The sequence below is a fragment of the Xiphophorus hellerii genome, chromosome 15 (assembly GCF_003331165.1).
Source record: "Xiphophorus hellerii strain 12219 chromosome 15, Xiphophorus_hellerii-4.1, whole genome shotgun sequence".
Classification (NCBI taxonomy): Eukaryota; Metazoa; Chordata; class Actinopteri; order Cyprinodontiformes; family Poeciliidae; genus Xiphophorus; species Xiphophorus hellerii.
In genome coordinates this window covers 16,325,027-16,347,139 of record NC_045686.1, presented here as the reverse complement: position 1 = coordinate 16,347,139, position 22,113 = coordinate 16,325,027, and the positions used below count along the sequence as shown (strand labels likewise).

The following is a 22,113-nucleotide window of genomic DNA, read 5'->3' as shown; positions in this document are numbered from 1 at the left end:
CTTAGTAACTTTGCAGGTGTTTCATAGTCTTTTCATTTTTGGATGATTTATATGAACTATTCTGAAATCAGCACATCCACATGACCCTAAGTATCAGAGTAAGGAAGTAGTGAATATAAGAAGTATCCACATCATACTTCAGATTTTTATTTTGTAAAATATTTCCTTCTACTTCAGAACTAAGCATTATTTCATGTTGGTCTAACACAGTTAAAATTCAATTAAAATTCTTTGAAGCTTCAGTTTGTAATATTACAAAATGTTTTTTTTTTTTCTTTTTAAATCATGCTGCATTTTGCCAGGCAGCATAAATCTGTGCTTGACTCAGCATAGTAAATGTGCACATGAAGCCTCTTGCAGTTTTGTTTAGCTAAAGCATCACTAATTTTATTGTTCTAGGAATTATTGGACCGGTAACACGGAATAGTTTTGCTCAGTCACCAGGATCACGTTGATGAGCAAAGCTTTGCAATTTAGTTTAGCTTCCGCGTTAAGAGAGATGTTGCTCCATGTTTTCAAAAATCTTAAATACGACAGGTTTATGATGTCAGTAAGACAATGAAAGTATAAATTCATAAAGTTAAATAATTATTAAAAACCATGTCCGTATCTAACATCAGGCACAAGAGAATATCTGCAGATTAGAGTTGACATCTCATTAAATTACCAAAACGTTTATTGGTCAGATGGCAACAAGTGTTTTTTCTGTCTTTTTTTTTCTCTTGATAGTATTTATACTCCAACATAAACCTGAAATTACTGTCTTGTCAAATTGTTACATCATTACAAATACTGGTAACTGATAGTTCTTTTGAGGAAGCTTCGTCACATTGGATATTATTTGGTAAAACAAACGCAAGGTTCTGAGCTACAACTAAAAAAGAAAATGAACTGTAATTAAGTAATTATTTGCTTATGGTTGCTTCCACATCAGTTGGTTCTGTTTATTTTATAAAGTGCCCTGAAGTGCCCTGATATAAATCAACTGAAGCAAACTGAAAAAAATAAATAATCAAACTGGAGTAGTACAGAATTTGTTGACCAGAGATGTCCAAGCTTATACAGGCACGTACTAAGATAGCCGTACTCCCTGTTACCTAACTCTGCTTTTGCTAAATTGTAGAGACTGAAAACAACTGTGTTGCAACTGAGCTCCTGTGAGGAAGTCATGCTGTTAATGAAGGTAGAATGGTGCCCCCTTGTGGAATTGTTTTTTCTTTGCGTTCCTATGAAGCAGTCAGCAAATCCAACATAAAATATATAATCAAAATATGTTTTTTAAATGAAAGAATTTGGAGTTTTATGTACATTTAGCATTACCTTCAGAGGCAGGTATGGGCAGGGCAATGCCAATTACAGAAATAAATGTAAAATAATGTAATAAATACTTATTCGATTTTAAAGTCTATCATTGTGTCGAGGAAAGTTTAATCTATATTTCTTAGCACAGAAGCCCATTCCACCTAACCACACTTCAAAATAGGGAAAACAGGAGAACATCCAAAGACACCTATGTCTGAGTACCAGCATATGCCTTAAAACGGCAGCAAAAAGCTATCTACCAGAGTACATGCCTATATCTACAGAAATACATGTAACTACAAAGTTGAAAACAACTGTAACTGTGAAAAACAAAGCTGGAGGACTCAAATTATCTGGCCACCATGTTCAGTGACCAGGATGGAGGGAGAGAAAAAAAAACATTGAGTTCTTCACTGTTGGAGGACTGCTGTGCAACATTGTATCACAGCCTCTTAAAGTCTTTTTGGCAGTAATTTATTTAAGGCTTTTAGGCAAACCTTTAGTAGTGGTTCTAATAATTCTGGAACAAGTTGAGTTCATGCATCTGAAACTAAACATCAAGTTCCTAAAACCCTAAAGAGTATATTGCCATTCTATAAACTCTTCATAATTCTCCCTTTATTGCTCAGAGCTCTGATAAACTTGGCTACAATTACCTTCAACAATTTTTCCATTTCTGTAACTTTCCATCTGCCCTGCCTGCAGCATTTTGACCCTTGCTCTCACGTTGTTCTTCTCCAGGTTTGTTATTGCAACCTACAGTGTTTGTAAGATTCCATGTAAATTTAAGATTTATTTTCATTAACCAAATCTCTGTGTTTTCACTAACTAACCTGAACCCCTCATCCATTGCAGGAAGTTCACCTGACTTGTAATTGAGATGTTATACCTCCAATGTTTAGGGCTGGTTTGCTTACCTATGGTAGAATAAAAAACTTTGTTTGAATAATATATTTAACATGCTGCCATGCTGCCAAAGAAAGCAGGTAAACAAGCTAAATTAACTCCTTATTAACTTCCTTTGGGATTTCATCTAGTGAACACACTGCTATCTGTAGTTGTCTAAACCGACAGTGTTTTTAACCTAAAACTATGTAAAATCATCTAAGAAACATAATTTATTTAAGTTGGAAAACAAAATTTATATTCAGACATAAAAGACAGAGTGCAGATTTTCAAGTACCCTTTCCTGACATCAGTTTTAGACACGAGCCTCCTACAGAAAACAAACCACTGCTTAAATCAAGCTCCAGTTTCAATGTGTTTTGGACAATTTTGTCAGATGCAAAGAAATATTCATGTGACTTCTTTACATGACTTAGCCAGGAGATGGCAGTGGATCATAGAGGCTGCATAATGTGCATTGCAGGGCCAGTGCATTTTTAAAAAGTGATATTAAAATGTTAGCAAGATGAGTGCCATGCATGTGTAGGATTTGGCTGTTTTTAGCATTTCTTTTGATGTAAATAGAGTTAATGAGGGTCAATAGTGTATTAGCAGTGTCTTGCAAATGAATGTATGCCCCTTGAATTTTTCATGTTACAGCTATAGAATTATAGGTACTTTGCATTTTATTTGATGAACCAACACAATGTAGAGCAGAAGTTGAAAGTAGAAGTTTTTCGTTTTGTTTTATAAATGGAAATTTCATCACAATAAAGTCCAACACAATCAAACAAAATAAACAAAGCCAGTTTGTGTATAATCTAAGAGTAGTATCAATAAAACCATGATGTGAAGACCTTGTAGGTTATTAGATGACATTAAAGATTTAACAGCATCTTATAGACCAGGAATCCTCAAATCCAAGTCTTGAGGGCCAGAGTCCTGCAACTTTTAGATGTGTCCCTTGTTCAACACCTGAATCAAATGGATGAATTACCTTCTCAGTACAAAGTGGGGAAATTGCTAAAGTAGATGGACTTAAATCTCTTAGAGGCTGGTTCACATTCCTGGACTATAACACTAAACACACAGACAGAGCTACTGTAAAATTGTTTAGATGAAAGGACATCCATGAGTTAGAATGGCTAAGTCAACGTCCAGAACTCAATCCCATCGAGGCATTTTGAGAATGCTAAGTCCAAACTGACTTGTCTTGAACTATTTAGCCTAGGTTAGCTGTCATACAATTCAGTGCTGAGATGCATAAAGCCGGTACAGACATACACCAGTGTGTGGCAACAAACCACATTCTTACAACAGACACAACACTGGTGACCTATAAAGGGTGTGCACTGACCTCTTAGTCAATGACATCTGGGGTGAGCTCCAACAAACATGCAGCTCTGAACAGGATGAAGCTGGTTTGGAGGATCTGAACTTTAACAGGGGGCCATTTCATCTCAACACCCCTGCTTTGAACTCCACAATCGAATGTGAAGAGACTGAGACCAAGTTTTGTTAGATGTCTTTTAAGCATGTTTTCAGTCACTTTAAACCCCCTCTACTTAGCACTTCAAGGACTCAAAACACTTGGATATGACACCGATTGTTGTGTAAGACTGCTGATGTGCTAAGGGGGAGAAAGTCCGCTGTAATCTGGGACATTAGCCAAACAGCTCAAGTCATTTCCAACAAATGTCACCCTTTGCGCTTCATTTCTCACACACTTTAGTTTAAACAGTAACTTTAAGAAAAAACCTTGATTGACTAATGTTTTTTCCCCAAAAGGCAGAATGGAAATTCACAGTTAACATTCAATGGACATTCTCTAAATATGATAAGACACAAAGAAAATGCCAGTATAGAACATGTAATAAAGTTAAACTTTTATTGCAAACCAAACATGGTCACATAAACAATTTTACAATTTACAGTACATTAAACATGAATAGTTACATATACATATTAAAGCATACCTTTAGTCAATTTCTTGTTCAATATACATTAAAACTAGTACACATGACTCCAAATATACAAGAAACTTAAATACCGTCAAAAATGCATTACAGCAATATTAAAGTGGAATGTTCAGTTTGAATGTTTATGAGCCTGTCTGCAGGCCGTCGTTACATCAGTGTGAGGCAATTTGGAAGACTAAATGAGGGGGGACGTGGCTGGCAAGCTAAAAGTACGGGAAGAATTCTCCTCGACACATGCCGCTCATTCTCAGCCCAGCAGCAGTGCTCTCTTTTCACCTCTCCATCAGTAATGTGCAAATGAAGGTATGAAACATCATTTGAGTCCTTTCGTCAAACAAGTTCGAACTTAGTGCTACATCCTCAGATGCTTACAAAAAAAAAATATATATATATATATATATATATATATATATATATATATATATATATATATATATATATATATATATATATATATATATATGTATATACATACAGTAAAGTGGGATAATTCATCTCAGTTCACCTGCCTTAGGTAGATGAAACTGCAGCGCCCACACAGAAAAAAACCCAAATGACTTGACTTCTGATGGAGAGAGAAAATACAGGCACCTCTAAGAGAAATGAAACGCCCCCCTCTGTAACATTTAGCTTCTTCTGACTCCCTTTTTTAAATTAAAAAAAAAAAAGTACAAGAGAACAAACAAAAGCACCAAAAATGTATAACATCTCTGGTCAAGCTAAGCATGTAGCTCCCCCTAGGGTAGTGGAGGGAAGATGTTTTCACTACATGGAATGGAAATTTATTCCAGGTTTGGTTTTGTTTTTTTACTGTTTTACTGCCCAGCCTTCATCTTATGACAAAAGGTGGACGTTTTGTTGTGTGCTTGTCAGTTGGGACATAAAGGAAGCCGTTCAGCTGCCTGAACTCTGTGCAAAAATCTTCCATTAGCAGGTAAAGTGTGGGAATTTAAGACTCAAAGGGAACTCAGGAATGGAGGAAAACAATCCCAACCTATTAATTACAGCAGACATTCCCTCTTTGCAAGTGTCTGAAATGCACTCAAGTGTTGGAGAGAAGATGACAGGTACACTTGCTGTTGATGGGCTCTCACAGGGCCTGGTTTGGGAGTAAACCATCAATCTGATGGGAAGGGATCAAGACACAAGTCCACTGACATGGCACAGTGAATCTATGTCCAGTGAGTGAAAACCAGTGTCCGCACTGAGTGCCTGTGTTTGAATCCTATAGGTAGGAGTCCATGGATGGGGCATAAGAAAAGCCCTCGAAGGCCTCGGCTGCCTCTTTGATGCTGGCAGTGGCGAGGACGCAGTCTGGGGAGCAGCCGATGGAGCTTGGAACCGGTTCGTCCGTGAACTCCGGATCAAAGTGCCGCAGGTCATTAGGTCCCGTCTGTGAGAGAGAGAGCGAGAAAAAGAGAGAGAGAGGGGATTAGTGACGCTTTCCAGCACTTTGCCATAACTGGACATGCTCAGAATCACACAGCAGATGTTTCATGCCTTTGATCTTGTTGCGTAAGCACAAATAAGGGAGTAAATAAAGTAACTAGGTTTGGGCCGGTATTAAATTTTCACAATGGTGTCAAAGTGATGACACAAAATTCATGCTATTTAAAACAGCTTGGCAAGCAGCTTTTTGACTTGCACTCAAATAAGTGGGTGACAGCCTCAGCCTCACAGCTTATCTATCTGTCTGTCTTTTCTGTAAGCAGTCAGAATATCTAGAAGGGAAATTAGAAATTTTACTTGTGCACAAAGCAAAAGTTGTGGCCATCTTTCAGCCAGCTGGTTATTAGTGTACAGCAGCATGTGCAGGATGGAGAATGCTGCATTACTCTATGCACTGAGAATAACTCTGACGCCTAATTCAAAGGACATTGAACCATAGAAACAGCATGAGCAAAATGTATTTTGCTATATTGGAGCCATAACTGTTCAACACCTCAGTAATACCTCGATACCAGTAAAGAGCCCATGCCTAATAGTCTACTAAATCAAAAAGCATTTTAAGAATCTTACCACATTAGGGTTGAAGGGAGGTGTTATCTTCTTGGCATTAAGCTCATCCCAGTTGATAGGAGAGAAGAATATGTGGTTCTTGATTTCGATCTGAGGAAAACATACAAGAAAAATACATTCAAAATTGTCCATCAACACATATAAGCACATGGACAGTAAAACAAATGTATGAATACTCACAAAGTCCTCTGTGCAGCCCAGCCTCTTGGTGCGGTCTTTTTGTAGCAGACCCTCCAACAAGTGTCTGGCTGCATTGGAGATGTTAGGTTTCAGCTGCAGAGGCTTGTTCAGGATGTTGTCATACATTTCTGCTGTGTTTCGGCTGTAGAACGGCGGCTGCAGAGGTGGCAAGGTGAAAATATTCAATATCAACTAAGCATTGTTTATGCGTTGAGTGTGTATTATCTAAAGGAGAGACTTTGTAAGTATTAGGAGCTACTTACCAGGCCATACAGCATCTCATAAAGAACAGCTCCTAAGCACCACCAGTCTACTGTCCTGTCGTATGGCTGCTTGTGTAGCACCTCAGGAGCCAAATACTACAAAGAAAAACAAAGGAATTAAACTCAAACCACTGGCATAACAGCAGCAATAAAGACTTACAAGTAAAAAAACAAACAATGTCTCCTTACCTCTGGCGTACCGCAGAATGTCGACGTGGTCCCATTGGGTTCGATATTCTCCTTGCACAGGCCAAAATCTGTGAGGATGATGTGGCCCTGTGAGTCCAGCAGGATGTTCTCCGGCTTCAGGTCTCTGTAGACGATGTTGAGGGAGTGCAGGTATCCCAGTGCGCTCGCGATCTCTGCCGCATAAAACCTGGCTCTGGGCTCCAGGAAGCAGCGCTCTCTCTGAAGGTGGTAGAACAGCTGCAACAAAAGAAGAACACACAAGGAAAAATAAAGGTTTTATATTAATATTTGCTTTCCTGAAATGACAATGTCGAAATAAGAGGAAGAACGAGAAAGAAATCGATAGGAGAATTGACAGGAGAAAAGAATAATTTCAAAAAGACAGAGCTATGAGAGGAAACTGGATGGGAGGAATTGAAAAGGCAGGAAGGTGACTGGCTTAAAAAGGTTTGACAGATGAAACCAAAGTCAAAGGTGGAGAGAAAGAGAGAGAGAGACGGTGAGCTAGGGCAGCAGGATGAAGGGAAAGAGAAGAAAAAAAAAGAAAGAGTAAATGTGCTCCACTTCCTGATGAGGTTCATATTTAATCAGCACTGTCTTTGCTTGTGCAACAATTGCAGGAAATTAGCTCCATTAGACACACACAGTCTCTGTGGCGCTGCTAATTTTGGAGCTGAGTTTCTCTCCCTGCTGTCCAAGCCCACCCCATGGTTTCCTGAGAGGTGTTTCCCCCCAGTAAAAAAGGAAAGAAAAATCTGCCGGTCTTCCCCTGTGCCTCACTGGGACGAGAGTCATTCTCTAAAATCTGTTGCCAGACTTCACCCTTTAAAATTTTCTCCCTGCTTCATCATTATCTCTGCGGCATTTCGTTATGATAGGGTGTTGTATTGTGTGGCTCCTTCTCTACTTCCACTTTGAAATTTATTTAAAAATCTACCCAAATAAAGTGCATGCAAACTGTCTTCTCTACCACCTTTACTTCTTTTGATTCAGTTTCCCTTAGGGATACACTTAAGCACAACAACTCACCTCTCCTCCATTGATGTAGTCCAAGATGAAGTAAAGTTTGTCTGCTGTTTGGAAAGAATAATGCAGGCCCACTAAGAATGGATGCTTGACATTCTTCAGCAATACATTCCTCTCTGACATGATGTGCTTCTCCTGAAAGGAAGACAAAACAAAGCAGCGGGGCTTAGAGAGCTTTATCACAAACACACCTCATGACGCATTGGCTGTTTATATGTGCGTATTTCTAAATGTAGGGCATGTCATCACCTACCTCTTTTTTCTTGAGAATGGCCTTCTTCTGTAAAACTTTGACTGCATAAAACTGGTCATCTGTGCGGTGACGAGCAAGCAGCACCTTGCCAAAGCTGCCCTTGCCGATCACTTTGAGGAAGTGAAAGTCGCTGGGCTTGGCTGAAGGATTGGATGACGGGCCGAGGTTGATCTGCTGGGATGGACTGGGCTGTGAGGATGAAAATGTGAACAGATGAAAGTTTAGTCAGAATGCCCTGCTGCAGAAGACGCCCGCAAAAAAACAGGCCATCATTTTCTGCTGAGTGCAAGTGTACTACTCACAGGAGGAGAGGGGTTTGAGTTCATGAGCTCAGGGTCCTGTGGAGGAGTCAAGTTCAGAATCGACTGCACTTCAGGACTGGAAGAAAAGCAAAACAGAAAGTCTGAGCACAAAAGAAAACAATAACCAGTTGTTCTGAGACATCAAGCAGCTGATTTGGGAGTCTGATTAGGTCAGAAAATTCCACCGGAGGACAAACCACATGCTTTTCAGCTTTGGGTTTCCCAACGTTTTGTCCTCTGGGGGAGGCAGAACAATAACATGAGTCAGATGGTACTCACTGCTTGCAGGCGTAGGAGTTGGTGGAGAGCTTCTGAATGAAGTCGTTCAGACCCATCTTCCTCTGTTTCATAAAAGCTGCAAAACAATACCAAGAAGAAAAAAGAAGAAAAAAATACATAAGGCTTCAAGAATAAAAACTGATGAGGGTACGAAACACTTTAACGCCTCAAGACTTAGTCCGTACCAGTGACTAATTCCACAAGTCCTCTCGACTTTGAGTAAGTCAAGGCAGGCTTCTCTGTTTCTGTTTTAATCGTCATGATGAGTGTCAAGATCCGCTCCGCACTCATCAAAATCCAAAATACAAATTGTAACTGTACGCCGCCTCCCGGTTTTATAACGATGCCTAAACAGGGAGGAGCTGGCCACGCCTGCTGGAAGGCGTGGAAACACTCAGCTTTAGTAAATACAGTATGAGGTGATCCATCCATTTTAGACCAATAGAGGGCATCTGCGCGCTTACGCGTCAGTGCCGCACCTTCCAGTGCGCTTGCGTCATTGGCGTTTAGGGAAAAAAACTTACTAAACACAGCTAACTGGGACATTTCTGCTTGCGCATAGGTTTGTGCAATTCTGTGACTGCTCTGGTTATGCAACATCTTAAGTCCGCACAAACCGGCAAATGCAAAATAAAATCTTCCGCTAACATTTCAGTTTTAAAAATACAAACTAGAATATAAATATATGAGTTTGCATCAGTTTTGAATACTGTTTTTTTTTTTTAAGTTCATCATACTAACACGACAAAAATACGGACATACACTTTTAATTGCAAGACAAAAAGAAATAATTTGATCGGTTTTGCTGGCCTGGCTCTTCCTTGAAAGAACAGAGGAGTGCCGTAGGGGCACAAAAGAAGGGAAGGAGGGGAGGGAGAGCCTGAGCAGAGGGGAGGCCACATGCCAAGAAAAGCCGCTGCTAGTGGAAAAGTACAGAGTGAGAAACTCCTGAACACCTCTCGTTTGAAAGGAAGAAGAAACAATCTGCAACAGCTGCCCCTCAGGAAAAAATCACAGCACTCCGAGAAGTCAATTAGAATGTGATTAAAAGGGGAGAGAAACACCACTTTGCGCTAAGTTTGGAGCGTCAAGTGAGGAGCAGTTATATAAAGCACCTGGATCAAGTTTAACCTACATCCCTCTGAGGAATGAGAGTGAACTTTACGTAAGAAGATATCACCATCCATTGCCAAGTTTCGTCCCAAGGAACAGATCACCGTGCGTAAAATGGATAAAGACGCAGACGTCGAAACCGGCGGTGAACAGGTTTCACTGGAAACGTCCCATCAAACAGCGGTGACAGACGCAGCCTTGAGTATTACAGTGAAGCATAAAGGTCCCGCATTTGGTAATAAAAACGCAAACGAACCTTTAAGCTCCGAATGAGTTCTCATTTACGCTTTGCCTGCAGCAGCTCCAGAGTTCAACGAGTCACAGGAGACAGCTGCCAAGGCTGCCGAGGCACTTATAGCAACTGGACCTCCTATCAACGAAGAGTTTCCATGGATAACTGCATCATAAATCCAAATCGCCGAATAATGTTTCGCAACTCATGTCTGCTTGCGCTTTCCCTCTCTCAATCAGGCACAGAAAGTGGCTTAGGAGCTGTTAACTACTTTATAGGAGAACATGATTGGTGATTTTCCCAGAAATAATGCTTTTATACTTACAGGTCAATGAGGCCGTTTTGTCTTTCATAAGGATGCTTTTTAACTCCCGGGTCACAAGAAAGCGGAGAGGCTGCGGGCTCCTCGGTAGCGATGTAATCAAACTACAGCGCATTCCACTTCTTGGAGAGCTTCTTTCAGCATTTTTTTTTTCTCATTTTAATCAGGGCGGAGACGCACCGCCTCTATTTCCTTCCATTCCACGGTTTTGTGTTTCACGGGTGGTTGCATGACTTTTCGCAAGGGAGGGGGTGCGATGAATGAATGGAGCCTTCAAATGCTTCCCGTGAGATCAACTGTCAAGTTCAACCCTCATAAAAGCCGCAGCATCCACGATTGTTTCATTAGAAAGTTAACAGAACAATTTAAAAGCCCTTTTTTCTCATTATTTTAATAAATGACAAGAAACAATAAAATGTCAATGAACCAGCAGAACACCCAGATGGGGTTTGTTCAAACCAAATCAATAATCCAGCTTCAGCATCCTCATCTCACTTCAAATCCCATCCATTGCATAAAGAATGGAGTACATTGTTAGCTCAAAACTGAATCATACAAACAGGAATTTTGTAGCGTATTAGTTATTAAACTCCAAAAAATTTCAGATTTGTTTTTGGTGATTTAAGTTCTACGCGCAATACATAACAATGTAATATACTTCTTTTCATCTTATGCTGTAAAACTCAACACAATATGTTCACAAACTGATATTTCGCAGTACAGTGAGTGATACTGGTTTAATCAGATAAAGAAGAGCCAATAAAAGTTTATATGAGCTAGTTTCATCACTGCATGACAACCATTTTGGATACTAGACTCAGTATATATTATTGCTGTATTTATAACTGGGAAGCTGGGCACACCATATGTGAATAAAACCAATGCTGAAGAAACTGGCTGTTTGCAGAGAACCGTATCCAAGCATATTAATGTAAGGTTGAGTGGAAGAAAAAACTGAGTTTGAAAAACTATTGCACAATCAATCACACAAAAGTGGCTAGTTCTATTCCTGAACCATTTGTGTTCAGAGATTAAAGTGACAGAGTGTGGAGTAGAAGTGGAGAGGCACATAATCCAAGCTAATTGAGGCCATGTCACTTTGAGCAAAGTTATCTGTGTGTGCTGAGAGTACACACTTGGTAGGCAGGGAAAATGTTTGCATGCCATCTTATCTAGATAAGTTTAGGATGCTTACTCATATTTAATCAAAGTCTTATGCCCTAATAAAATAAACAATTCTTATTTTGGGTTTCTTTTCAATAACATGGGTGGACAGACTTAAAACATTAATAATCAGTTCACATTTCACTTAGCCCTTTAAAACCCTTTTAGTTGTCAAACCTCCCAATTTTCTATTCAGAAATCTGAACTTATTCAAATCAAATGCATGCAATCTGTACACAAATTGCATTTGTTCAACTCTCCCAGTTTGTCAATGCAATAAAAAAAAATCTTTCTGCTTTAGAAAAACAGATCTTTCACCCAGCTTGTTTCTTCTCACCATTCCCAGCTGAGGCTGTTCACACATGCACTGGACTCTGCTTTGGAAATTTACTGGGTTTGTAGGGGGTTCAGGTTTGGCAGCTGACAAGAAATACCATTGATAATTATTAACCCTGTCTCCTGATAAATGTGCTATTTTAATATTTTGGCCATGTGCACACACCCAAATGTTTTCTAAGAATAGTGTTTGGAAGATTTTTTTTCAGGTGCGATGAAAAGAATGGAGAAAATAAGTAAGTCATCCTTTTTTTTATTACGTTTTTTTGTGATACAGGCATTTTAGTGATTGAATTTTCAATCTGATTGAAAAGATCACAGCTAAAGCAGAGATATCAAAGCCTAGTTAACAGGAACAAATGTATAATCCTTATAATTGTCCATCATTTGTTTTTGCTCACTTGTTTGCTTTTTTCCACTCTTCAGTTAGTTCTTAAGACAGTAATATCACAAACATAAAACTTGTATGATGCCAAGAACAGGCCTGTTTTTGTGTCTTCTTTTGTGTCAATTAGAACCTCAAAGTTTTAGAGCCAAGAGAAAATCCATGTAGTGAAAAAGCCAAAATCTCAGTTGATGACTTTCACCCTCTGATGATTTATTAAAGGCAGTTCATGAAAGGCACTGTTCACAAAATTGGAGGTGAAAATTCATGCTTTTGTGTCTCAGCTGCACTGTGCACAGTTATTATTTAAATGACGGACAAAGAGATCCAAAGACAGGCAAGCCACCAAAGCTAAATTATAGTTTAAAGGAAACTAATGCGGATGGATTTTTAAAAATGACCCTCATTTTTTTTCTTTTTCTTTTTTTTTTTTTTTGATGTCACTTCTTATTCAATAATTCAGGTCAAAGCTGTCATTAAACTGTCCGCTGCAGCCACCTGATGCACATAGACATAAATGAACAAAGCTGAGGGGCAAATAAAACCTGCGGGGAGTCAAAAGCGCACACACAAAGAGAAGCTGGAGGACAAAGCACACCTGCAGAGAGACAACCGGGAATACATTTTTCCAAAGCAGTGACAGTGAAAGGGCATTCTTTCTAAACCCTTTCAAGGTGTCCTTCATGTCTCTTTCTCGCTGCACAGCCAGAAACTTTGCTACACTTTTATACTGTTCAGTTTGACAAAGACATTTTTGCCTTGAGACAGCGCAGGTGGCAGCGGTGCCATCTTTCCCAGCACAAGGAACAAAGACATCATCCTCACGGGACACAAACTGAGATCAGCAAGGGTAAACAACACGTGCCGAGCCTCAAGTGTTCCTCTTTTCTTGAGAGAGAATAATAAAACTACCTGGAAAGCAAAGAAATAAGCGGTGACAAGGTTCTTTTTTCTTGGCAAAATCCTTTAGAAGAATATAGCTGAAGGTTAAAAAGGATGTTTAAAAAGACTCTACATTACCTCTCTTGGAGTAAATGTTCTTCTGTCGAGTTTGCATCTGAGGCTCAAATACCAAAGAACGGAACAAAACGAGAAGGAGGCGGCGGAAGAAGAGAGGGGGCGATTCCTCCCAGTGTTTTTCCTCTCTGGCTCTCATTTGTTTCTGAATTCACAGCCTGCTCTGTGCTCAGGCCCCAAACAAGTGGAGGCTCCACAACACTCAATCTGTGTATTATTTGTTACCCCTCTTTATATGTGTTCTTGGCACGAGTGGGTTATATAACCAAGTAGTGGTGGCAGTGTGTTCAAACCCACCAAAGGCACTGACTCACACACTTTCCATAACACTCTGTGGGCCATTTTGCGAAAGGACATAAAGGGTTTGCTTTGGTGCGGGACATGAGAACTGTAGTAAAAATCCCACTCACTATACTCACTCAGAATGTCCTCGTATTCACCCTGTCTGAGTCAGACGACATCTGTCCATCAAACTTTTGTGGTAATGACCCTTTTTCTGCCGAAGATAAAGAGGATGTTTGGGAATCAGACGCTCTGCTGATGAATGTGAATAAGCCTCAGTGATAGCATTACATAAAACCCTCTTATTCTAAGGAGGACAGCTAAGCCCTTATTGTATAAATGGACATATATATATATATATATATATATATATATATATATATATATATATATATATATATATATATATATATATGTGGCCTACTTATTATCTCAGCTCCTTCCATGGGAAGTCATGTGGGTTGGAGCTTCCAGGTTTGAGGTTCTTTAAGAAATATTTGTTGGCATGTTTCTTGGAGGAGCAGGACTGCTGCAAATCTGCTTTAAAGTTCATGCTATGTTTCTTGAAATTAATGGTTAGGTTAGATTAAACCTTCTTGGAGCAGATGAGCAATATTCATAGCCTTGAACTTTATCACATTTTGCCACATTACAGTCACAAAGTTTAACATATATAACTTTTTATGTGACAAAAAAACATAAAATGGTAAATAATTTCTCCATGGTTTTTTATGTTTTGACTTTTTTGACAAAGTAACATTTTGAAAACTGTGCTATCCATTTGCACTTCAGAAGTCCATATTTAACCATATAAGTTTAAATGGCCTAGTCAAAGTCTAGGGGACCGAGGGATCCGAAGATTAGTGCAACCACACTTTGCATCATTATTTCTAAGCAAATAATGGAGATAGATTGAAATGTTATAAAGAATTGTGGACTTCTTACCTCTTTTCCAACGGCAGGTCATGACATTATCATTAAACAGCCGCATCTGACATGTTGAAACAAACACCTCAGAATGTTCAGTGTACTCGCATATGAAGTATCTTTAAAGGATTTATAAAGTATATGTTTGTCCTATTATTTGTGAATATGTGCGTGCATTTGAGTAGGTGTGCCTGTTATGCTGTCGAGGCAGGCTAGTACAAGTGAGTTTTACGGCACAATGTTCTGAGAAGAAATTTGACGAGCCAACACACGCACATGCACACGCCAACGCACACGCACACGCACACTGTCCAATACAGGCTTAATTACAGGTTAAATAATAGTGCCTGATAAAGAGCAGCACAACAGTTTGGAGCATAAATGCTGATTCATTGCACTGCAGCTGGAAGATAAACTTACTGCTGCTTTCACTAAGGATCCTTTTAACCAAAAGCTCTGTGTTACACACACACACCCACACACGCCCACATGCCCCCCCCCCCCCCCCCCCCCCCCCCCCCCCCCACACACACATATATATATAAATATATATATATTTTTTTTTTACAGAATTTGTTTTTACAAAAAAAAAATATCTGTAAGATTATGCAATCATAATTCTTCTGTTTTGTTAATGGTTCTGTTTTGCTCGTATTGTCAGACTCATGACTAATTTGTTGCAAATAACTCAAATATGCTACACCGTACCTCTCTTAAGCTCTCCCAAAGCCTCTAATTGCTGAACTAGGATAGACAGGGTGTAGCGGTGTGACTGCAGAGGCCACAGGAGCAGGTTGTCAGCAGCTTCTATAATTGCTTGGATTCTCTCAGTGCTCCAAAAAAAAAAAAAAAAAAGCTCTCTTTACTGACTGTCAGTCCACGGCCAGTCTGAAGCACTTTGATCAAAAAGTGGCTCTTGTGACATTTCTTCCTGGGAATGTTCCATGAGGAGTACACAGATCTTAAACTAAAATCGATGCAGTTGCACAGAGCTGCTAGCCCAGTTTTCTGCTGTTAAAACAAACTGCAGAAATGCAGCTGTGCATTTCAATGCCTACTGCTAATGTAGTATTCACTAACAACGTATGAGACTAACTATTATTACAGTTCACAATGAATAAGCAACAATTAAGCTACATTTAGCAGCAGTTAAGTTATGTTTTCGGCACAATATTTTCTTCTCTGACAGTTTAGTTTTTGTAAAATAATATTAGAAGTTTAAAAACTTTATATTGTTCCTTTTGCCATCAGAAACAACTACCTAACAGCTTGCAGGAACAAGTAGGGGAGGGGAGAACTATATTATACTCCACACGATAGCTAACTATATTAAACTCGGCACAGTTTCCAGCATGTAATAAAATGAGTTTATACTGCAGAAATGGCACAACAACATGTTTTTTTTTAGTGGTTCTCAAACTGACTTTTTGAAACCATGATTCACCAACTAGCCAACACTTTTAATTTACAGAAAAATTAAAAGGCTATTTATATACTTAATTGCAATCATCATTAGTGATACCTTGTAAAGGTATCGAAGGGCAAAACGAGTGGCCAGGAAAATTGTACTCAGTGTTACACAAAATGTATAATTTACCAAGGACGAATTACTTTTTCACACATATTTCACTTATGAATGAAGTCAGCAATTAGAAATGTATTTTCATACTTATAAGGACATATTTAGTCGTTTGATGTAGTGTCAGTACACACATAATAACACACATTCACAAGCACCAATGCGTTTCACTCTAGTTCTTTCCTTTAGGGTGGACTGTCATTTACTCCTAAAGTAGAGTGACACAGCAAATTAAAGTTCAGTGACTTACTGTCATTTAGGCAATAAACAGAAATGGACTCTCACCTGGTCACTCACATCTAGGCCAAGCGGCAATGACGCCAGTTCACACGCTATCAACAGCTGGACTGAGGTTGTAAACAGAGAAGGTCACTGTGCTTTGTGCAAAATGATCTGTCCTCAGCACTGTGTCTGAAACTACTGCTTTGGCACATTCAACAAAACAAACAGTAATCTGAGGTTTTTTGACAACAGCAATTATCCCAGCAGTTTAGAGGTTGGCTCAGAGGACCAAGTGGTGAAGTAAGATCCAGTCATCAGATTTGGAAGAGAAGTTAACAACATTACAAGAGGAAAACAAAATAAATGGATCCTTTTAAAATTCAAGGCAAAAAACGTAATTAAACTTGGGGAATGGAAACGGCTGTAGAGTCACACACAGCTTTTAGACAGATGGAAAGAACAAGGTGGGAGGAAAAGGAGGAATTAGAGAACAAAAACAACAGGATTTGTTGCAGAATACTTACTGCTGTCGCCAGGGCAACAGTAGCTGTCCTGCTCTGACTCATTGTGGTAGTCCAGGTCCATTGCCTGGGGACAGAAATTAGGAAACTCTCAGAAAAACAATTTATCAAAGTGTTCAACACTAAGCATGTACATATTTATTCCAGTAGAATGCACTTTAGTTTATAACTGTAACCTAATTTCTGCAAAAAAAAAATAAAAATCCTTGATTAAAAAAAAGCACAAGACCAGACACATCAGGAACATTTTGTTCCTGTTTTCCACAGTGCTGGAATGATGGTTTTGTGAATGTTTGAATTCCTCTGAGAAAAAGTAAAGAGCTTTTAGTTTGGAATGAATTAAAAAGCCTTATTATAGTTTATAGTTTATTTATAACCATTGCAAAACACTTCAAATCACCAATAACTGCACAGTGGTGTAACACATATATCTAAGTTGAGGAGAAACAGAAGAAACAATTTCTAAAGATATTTTCTTTTTGTCATTTGGTTATAAATAATTTGTGCTAAGCCCTACAGATCCAGAATAAATCATGTAAAAGCCAACGGGCTGAATTCACTTCAATAAATCATTATATTAATGTAGATTTGCGTCAACCCCGCTTTGATCACAACTCTACTATTTTTTGAGGTAATGAAATGAGCGCCAACCTTTAAAGAATGACATCTGCTAAGGTAAAAAGTTGCTTTCTTTGCAGGTCGACTAATTACATATACAAAGTGTGAAGTTTAAGTGAGAAATGGCTTGTTGGTCAATCTAAACATGGGGAAATGATTTGCATTTTGTGTTTCTCTGAAGCAATTTTGTCCATTTTGATGCAATAACTAATGAGAATAGTGATCATTTATTGGAATGTTGAATTCACAGTGTTGAACTATGTTGGGGTAAGTTATGTTACTTTTGCATGATGTTACCGAGTGTTTTTTTTTTCATTTTCATAATGAAGGATAACCCTTATCCCTTACTAAGTTGTTATATAGTTATTATCCAAATTAATCAAAAAATACAACACTTTCAGATTCAGGCATCCTGCATCCTGAAGTGAGTGAATTTTTGTGATGCAGACATACTATTTTTGCTAATTCTTATTGGGTCATTGCTGTGATTTTATTTGAGTATCAGTATAGATGCTGAGTTGGATACATGTTGGTACATACAGTGAGCTAATGCTTTGAGGCTCAAGCTGTGGAATTTCTCAAAAAAATCCCCAAAATACATGGCAGCCTGACTCTATGATCAAACTGTGTATGATATACTGATGAAAATAGGTGCTTCTCCAGGGGTTTCTACTGTAAGTAAATGGTAAAATGAAAGAAGTTTTCAAACTCTAGCCATCTGACAGCTAATTTATCTTTTAATAATTTTAATGAAAACAAAAAGCATGCTGGTTTGAAAGTGGCTCTCAGAAAGGCACTGAATTAAACATGTAAAGCAATGTACCACAGTTGTTACTGAGGCCTGCCCCACTTTCCTCTTTTAATCAACATGATTAAACACCCTTCAGGGAATTATCAGTGGCATTTCCATAAAACTGGCCTGTTAGGGTTAGGATAGCACAACACATTTTTTGTAAGATGTTGCTGCCAGTCAACAACTTTCCAAAGTGCCTTGGGTTTGTTTTAAAAACAGTGTTAGCCTAGTTTGGGATTCTCCCCAGCAACTCTGTGTGGTTTCCCATAAGGCTTTTTTCTGAGACAATCTCAGAAGAGGCATATGTATTGTCTGTTTATGTGCATGTGGTTTATTTCAGCTTCATCTCTTTGTTTACTTATTCAGTGGTTTGCCGCCAATCACTTAATTTCTGTTTAAACTGTGTAGCTAACAGTAGCCTAATTCTTTTAGCGTTTTTTTTCTCTTTGACACAAACAAGCATAGAGTTCCTGTTCACATCTCCTTTCTTTGCCATCTATGCCCTCTTTCTTCTTAAATTTACATGAAAATCAAACTATCTTCCATCTCTACTCCCCCCCAGGTTTCTCTCATGCCCTCTTTCTTTTATTGTTTATCAATTCAGCAGAGGTCTGATGGAGCGGTATCCATAGAGATAGCAATAGAGAGTGAAAAGTTTCTAATCATTAATATTTCATGTCATATTTATTATTCTAAAAGAAGACTAACTTTGGCTTTTTGAGCCAGTAAAATGTGCATGTTAGAGTTTGCATGAGGATTAATGTAGAGCTCAAGAAAACGCTGGCAAAGTTACAAAAGACTAAGCAAGGAGATGAAAATATTTTTCCGTGTTTCTTTTCCTTCGTCATGATTGACAAAAAGAAAATGAAAAATTTGCCTTTATTATTAAGATTAATTTTATATTTTGATGTCAAACCTCAAGTGACCCTCAAGTGAATAATATTTCCTTAACAACATTATATAATAAACTCTTGACTCATTCATCAATGACGTAACACTGTAACTTCCAGAATACCTTAACAAATAGCAAGTGATTCATAATGAATTTCATGTAGTTTCTAATAAACTCAGAAAAATTTAAAAATGTTGTGTTTGGTTGATTATTTATTTGTTTACATAAATCATATGTAATTGGAGATCCTGCATGTTCCCCTTCAGATTCTTCCACTTTTGTAAGAAACATGGATTTGTGAGTTTTGCAGCAGACTTGACTACCTGGGTTGTTCCCGAGAAACACTGAAGACTCTTTCTGTGTAACTGAATATATACTGCTGAATATGTTCAGCAGTAATCTGCTGAATGTATTCCTTTCAGGACATGTCTCTCCACCCACCTGCATTCATAGTATCCATGGTGACCTACTGTAGTTTAAAACAATGGGTTTGAATAGGTTCCTGTATATTACTATTTGGTATTTTAACATATGGAGTGTAAATCATAAGGACCAGAGAACTTTGACTATGTTGGCTTGCTTGGTATAATTAAGCTGTTGTTGAGTTTTATTGAATAAGATTAAGTTTTATGTAGTAAGAACAGTTTCCTCACCATCAGTGGTCATGGTCAATATTCTTCATTAATACATTTATGCTATCTAGCTTTGTTCATGTTTTGTTCATGTTTTGCTATCAACTACGAAACTTTTTATTTTTATCTACAGCTGCTCAGTAGTAATTACAGAATACATTTATTCACAGATGTTCCAGTGTAATGGAGCACACCTACTCAAATATTAACCATCCATCCATCCATTTTCTTACACCCTTGTCCCTAGTGGGGTCGGGAGGGGTGCTGGTGCCTATCTCCAGCTAATGTTCCGGGCGAGAGGCGGGGTTCACCCTGGTCTGTCGCAGGGCACTCAAATATTACCAAAATATGCAAATCTAGAATAATCTTTAGTGTCTCTACTTTTAAGAGTGTTTGGATGACTTAATCAGTGTCTTGAACCTGAGTACGTTGACGGGGCTGCCAGCTATCCTCCATGGCATAGCTGATGTAGGGTCCACTGCAGACGGAGCACTCCAGGATAACTGGGCTGGCCAGAAGGGGCGAGGTGTGAAGCGCCCAGCACTGACAACCGTCCATGTGAACATCTGATGCCGCCTCCTTTGGTTTGCCTACATTCTCGTTGTGATGGCGAGACAGCATCTTCCATTTCTGCACCTGCAAATTAGGATGAATGATACTTTTTGTTTGCTCTGTAATGCTTTGAACAGAAACATTTGGAAAATTTTGGAAAATACAAACGAGTATATTTGGAATATTTATTTACATGAGTCTCAGTTTTGGTCAATGTAAATAATTATAATTTTCTAGGATACAAAAAGCCAACAAAAAATTATTGTAAAAATGACTGTTTGCCCATTACATAACAGCCACTGTGATTTCAATATTTACCTAAATTACAATAGTTTCGAGGGGAAAGAAAAGATTAATGTTGAAGCCTGGACAAATCTAGATGTGAAAGTGGTAGATGATTTTTCACCCCATTTCAAATATCCTACCATTAACGTCAGTCCACCTGTTCTTTTATTGAAGATATAGATATCAGCCAGTCATGCTAGGTGCAATATACTGCAGCAGATAGAGCAGTAGAGCTCTGCATTAAATTTTCCATTAGCTCTTTATTTCACATCATGACAGATGGCAAATGTCTAATTATATTGACAATAAATTAAAGGTTAATCATTGCTGCAGCATAATCCAACCCAGGCTTTCACAGTAGTTATAATTTTATATACTTGATCAAGCTGAAAATGAGGCAGATATGTTTGCTGAAGCTTGTTGCATAATGTTAGGACTATTAATCGTAAAATGTGCAACAAATATTTTATTAGATTGTTAAATATTTGTAAAACTTTCCTTTTTAATGAGCTTAATATTCAGAGTGACTATGAATAAACATTTGTTCATGTATTATTCAGTTACTACCATTGATAACTTTTCTTTCAGTAGAAAACTCACCTGGCCAGTGGCTCAAACAAACAAACAAACTTTTTACAAGTCGGCTTTAAATGATTAATTGAATTTGACGATAGTATGCTATATACAGAGTCGTCATCTGTATATAGCAAGAATATAATTTGAAAGTGCAGAAATGAACTGGAATAATATCAATTATTGATATAAATTGGACTTGTCTCATAAAATGCTTTACAATAACATACATTGTGAGTTGCTAGTGTAAGATGAACTGAATTAAACTAAATTACATGGAGATGTTCCACTAGTTTGTATATATTTTTTAAATCTGTGATATCAACAGTCAACATCCCCACTTCATGAATAAAACATCTTACAGCGACATTTGTTTAGCACAGGCGGCAGTGAGTGAGTCAGTGTCAGGCAGTAATCTGTTCCTATGTGACAGCTGCAGTGACACATTCTCCAGAGGACAATCTTCCCACAAGTCTTCGTTTTTCTCAATCACCATTTAGCTTGTGTCTGGCAATGCTGACTGAATACATATCATGAGCAGAAACGGAATATGTCCTTTAAGCACTCACTGAAACGCACACATGCACTGAATAGAGATTAGATGAATCTACCGGACAATATGGGAGAATGGAAGCTGAGGTCAAGGTGTGAATGGCTCTGGAGGAAACCAAATTACATAGCTGGATGTGCTGGTGACCCAGAGCAGCTCTTATGTTTGGTAAAGTGTGTCCTTGGCAAAGCGAGCTAACTGCCTCAGAGACTGCAGTCTTATCAAGGCTGCTGCCCCGGCGACCCTCTACATTACCTCTAAAATAGCATGAGCATAGAGTAGGAGTGAGAGAGAATGTGTGTGTCTGCCTTTCAGACCAGAATTACAGCTCAGCTAAAAACTTACCCTTTTTCTCCCTCATGCATATAAATTCGACAGGACCGGATGTCAAAGAGAGAGTGATGTGTAGTTGTGTGATTATGTTCCGCAGAGACTTCCTGC

The 22,113-nt window shown here is 38.5% G+C and overlaps 1 protein-coding gene across 5 annotated transcripts in view; it reads right to left on the bottom strand.

Annotated features, from left to right (window-relative positions):
* Positions 1-4,805: 4,805 nt before the first annotated feature.
* sgk1 (serum/glucocorticoid regulated kinase 1) overlaps positions 4,806-22,113 on the bottom strand; it is a 33,820-nt gene continuing 16,512 nt past the window's right edge. Inside the window, exons 4-14 of one of the 5 annotated variants that reach the window (XM_032584715.1) lie at positions 20,133-20,348; positions 16,781-16,844; positions 8,678-8,753; positions 8,399-8,474; positions 8,097-8,285; positions 7,847-7,978; positions 6,818-7,054; positions 6,629-6,724; positions 6,366-6,521; positions 6,186-6,275; positions 4,806-5,559 (exon numbers count right to left, since the gene is read on the bottom strand). In XM_032584715.1, coding sequence (XP_032440606.1) covers positions 5,392-5,559; positions 6,186-6,275; positions 6,366-6,521; positions 6,629-6,724; positions 6,818-7,054; positions 7,847-7,978; positions 8,097-8,285; positions 8,399-8,474; positions 8,678-8,753; positions 16,781-16,844; positions 20,133-20,348 — 1,500 coding nt within the window. In that variant the 3' untranslated portion in view covers positions 4,806-5,391. Of the gene's footprint in view, positions 5,560-6,185; positions 6,276-6,365; positions 6,522-6,628; positions 6,725-6,817; positions 7,055-7,846; positions 7,979-8,096; positions 8,286-8,398; positions 8,475-8,677; positions 8,754-8,862; positions 9,364-10,046; positions 10,161-10,347; positions 10,584-13,249; positions 13,401-16,780; positions 16,845-20,132; positions 20,349-22,113 lie in introns of those variants that run through there. The other 4 variants (XM_032584719.1, XM_032584717.1, XM_032584718.1 and 1 more) reach the window with 4 other exon arrangements.